This window comes from Egretta garzetta, unplaced genomic scaffold (assembly GCF_000687185.1).
Source record: "Egretta garzetta isolate BGI_Z169 unplaced genomic scaffold, ASM68718v1 scaffold867, whole genome shotgun sequence".
NCBI classification, from domain to species: domain Eukaryota; kingdom Metazoa; phylum Chordata; class Aves; order Pelecaniformes; family Ardeidae; genus Egretta; species Egretta garzetta.
The window spans coordinates 154,787-155,613 of record NW_009260291.1 but is presented as its reverse complement, the minus strand read 5'-3'; the positions used below and the strand labels follow the sequence as shown (position 1 = coordinate 155,613).

The 827-nt window shown below is 67.0% G+C and overlaps 2 protein-coding genes across 2 annotated transcripts in view; one reads left to right on the top strand and one right to left on the bottom strand.

Annotated features, from left to right (window-relative positions):
- Positions 1–301, bottom strand: part of MIEN1 (migration and invasion enhancer 1) — a 4,135-nt gene extending 3,834 nt beyond the window's left edge. Inside the window, exon 1 of the mRNA XM_009642561.2 lies at positions 243–301. Coding sequence (XP_009640856.1) covers positions 243–301 — 59 coding nt within the window. The remainder of the gene's footprint in view (positions 1–242) is intronic.
- Positions 302–716: 415 nt separating this feature from the next.
- The window catches only part of GRB7 (growth factor receptor bound protein 7), a 6,313-nt gene continuing 6,202 nt past the window's right edge, over positions 717–827 (top strand). The window contains exon 1 of the mRNA XM_009642560.1: positions 717–810. Coding sequence (XP_009640855.1) covers positions 717–810 — 94 coding nt within the window. The remainder of the gene's footprint in view (positions 811–827) is intronic.

The following is an 827-nucleotide window of genomic DNA, read 5'->3' as shown; positions in this document are numbered from 1 at the left end:
TCCCACCGCTTTGGCACAGGCTGGGACAGCTGCCCACAGCTGGTGGTCCTGGGACCCCATCCCTTAGCCCTGGCAGCCCTGGGACCCTGTCCCCCAATCCTGGTGGCTCTGGGATCCCACCCTATGGCCCTGGTGGCCCTGGGACCCCATCTCTTAGCCCTGGTTGCCCTGGGACCCTGTCCCCCAATCCTGGTGGCCCTGGGATTCCATCCTATAGCCCTGGTGACCCTGGGACCCCATACCTTAGCCCTGGTGGCCCCAGTCCCCCTGCCCTGTAGCCCTGGTGGCCCTGGGACCCCATCCCATAGTCTCAACATCCCCCAGTCCCCCTGCCCTGTAGCCCTGGTGGCCCTGGGACCCCATCCCATAGCCTCAACATCCCCCAGTCCCCCTGCTCCACAGTCCTGATGGCCCTGGGACCCCATCCCTTAATGTTGGTAGCCCTGGGACCCTATCCCCTAACCTGGTGGCCCTGGTCCCCCTGCTCCATAGCCCTGGTGGCCCTGGGGCCCAGCCCTATAGTTCTGGCACCCTCCAGCCCCCTACCCCATAACCCTGGTGGCCCTGGTCCCCTTGCCCCATAGCCCCAAGGCCCCAGTCCCCCTGTTTGTCCCAGACTCCAAGGACACCCTGTGTCGCCCCACCAGCATCAACTACCCCATCAGAGCCCTGTCACAGCCACCAGGACCGGGCTGGCATCGGGGTGACCTGAGGCCATGGCGATGGGCTGGCGGGTTGGTGACAGGGCTGTGCCACCATCCCGCGGCCCCGTGGCATCCCCGTCTGTCACATCCCCCATCGGCCCCTCCGGTGTCCCCCGCGTGGCT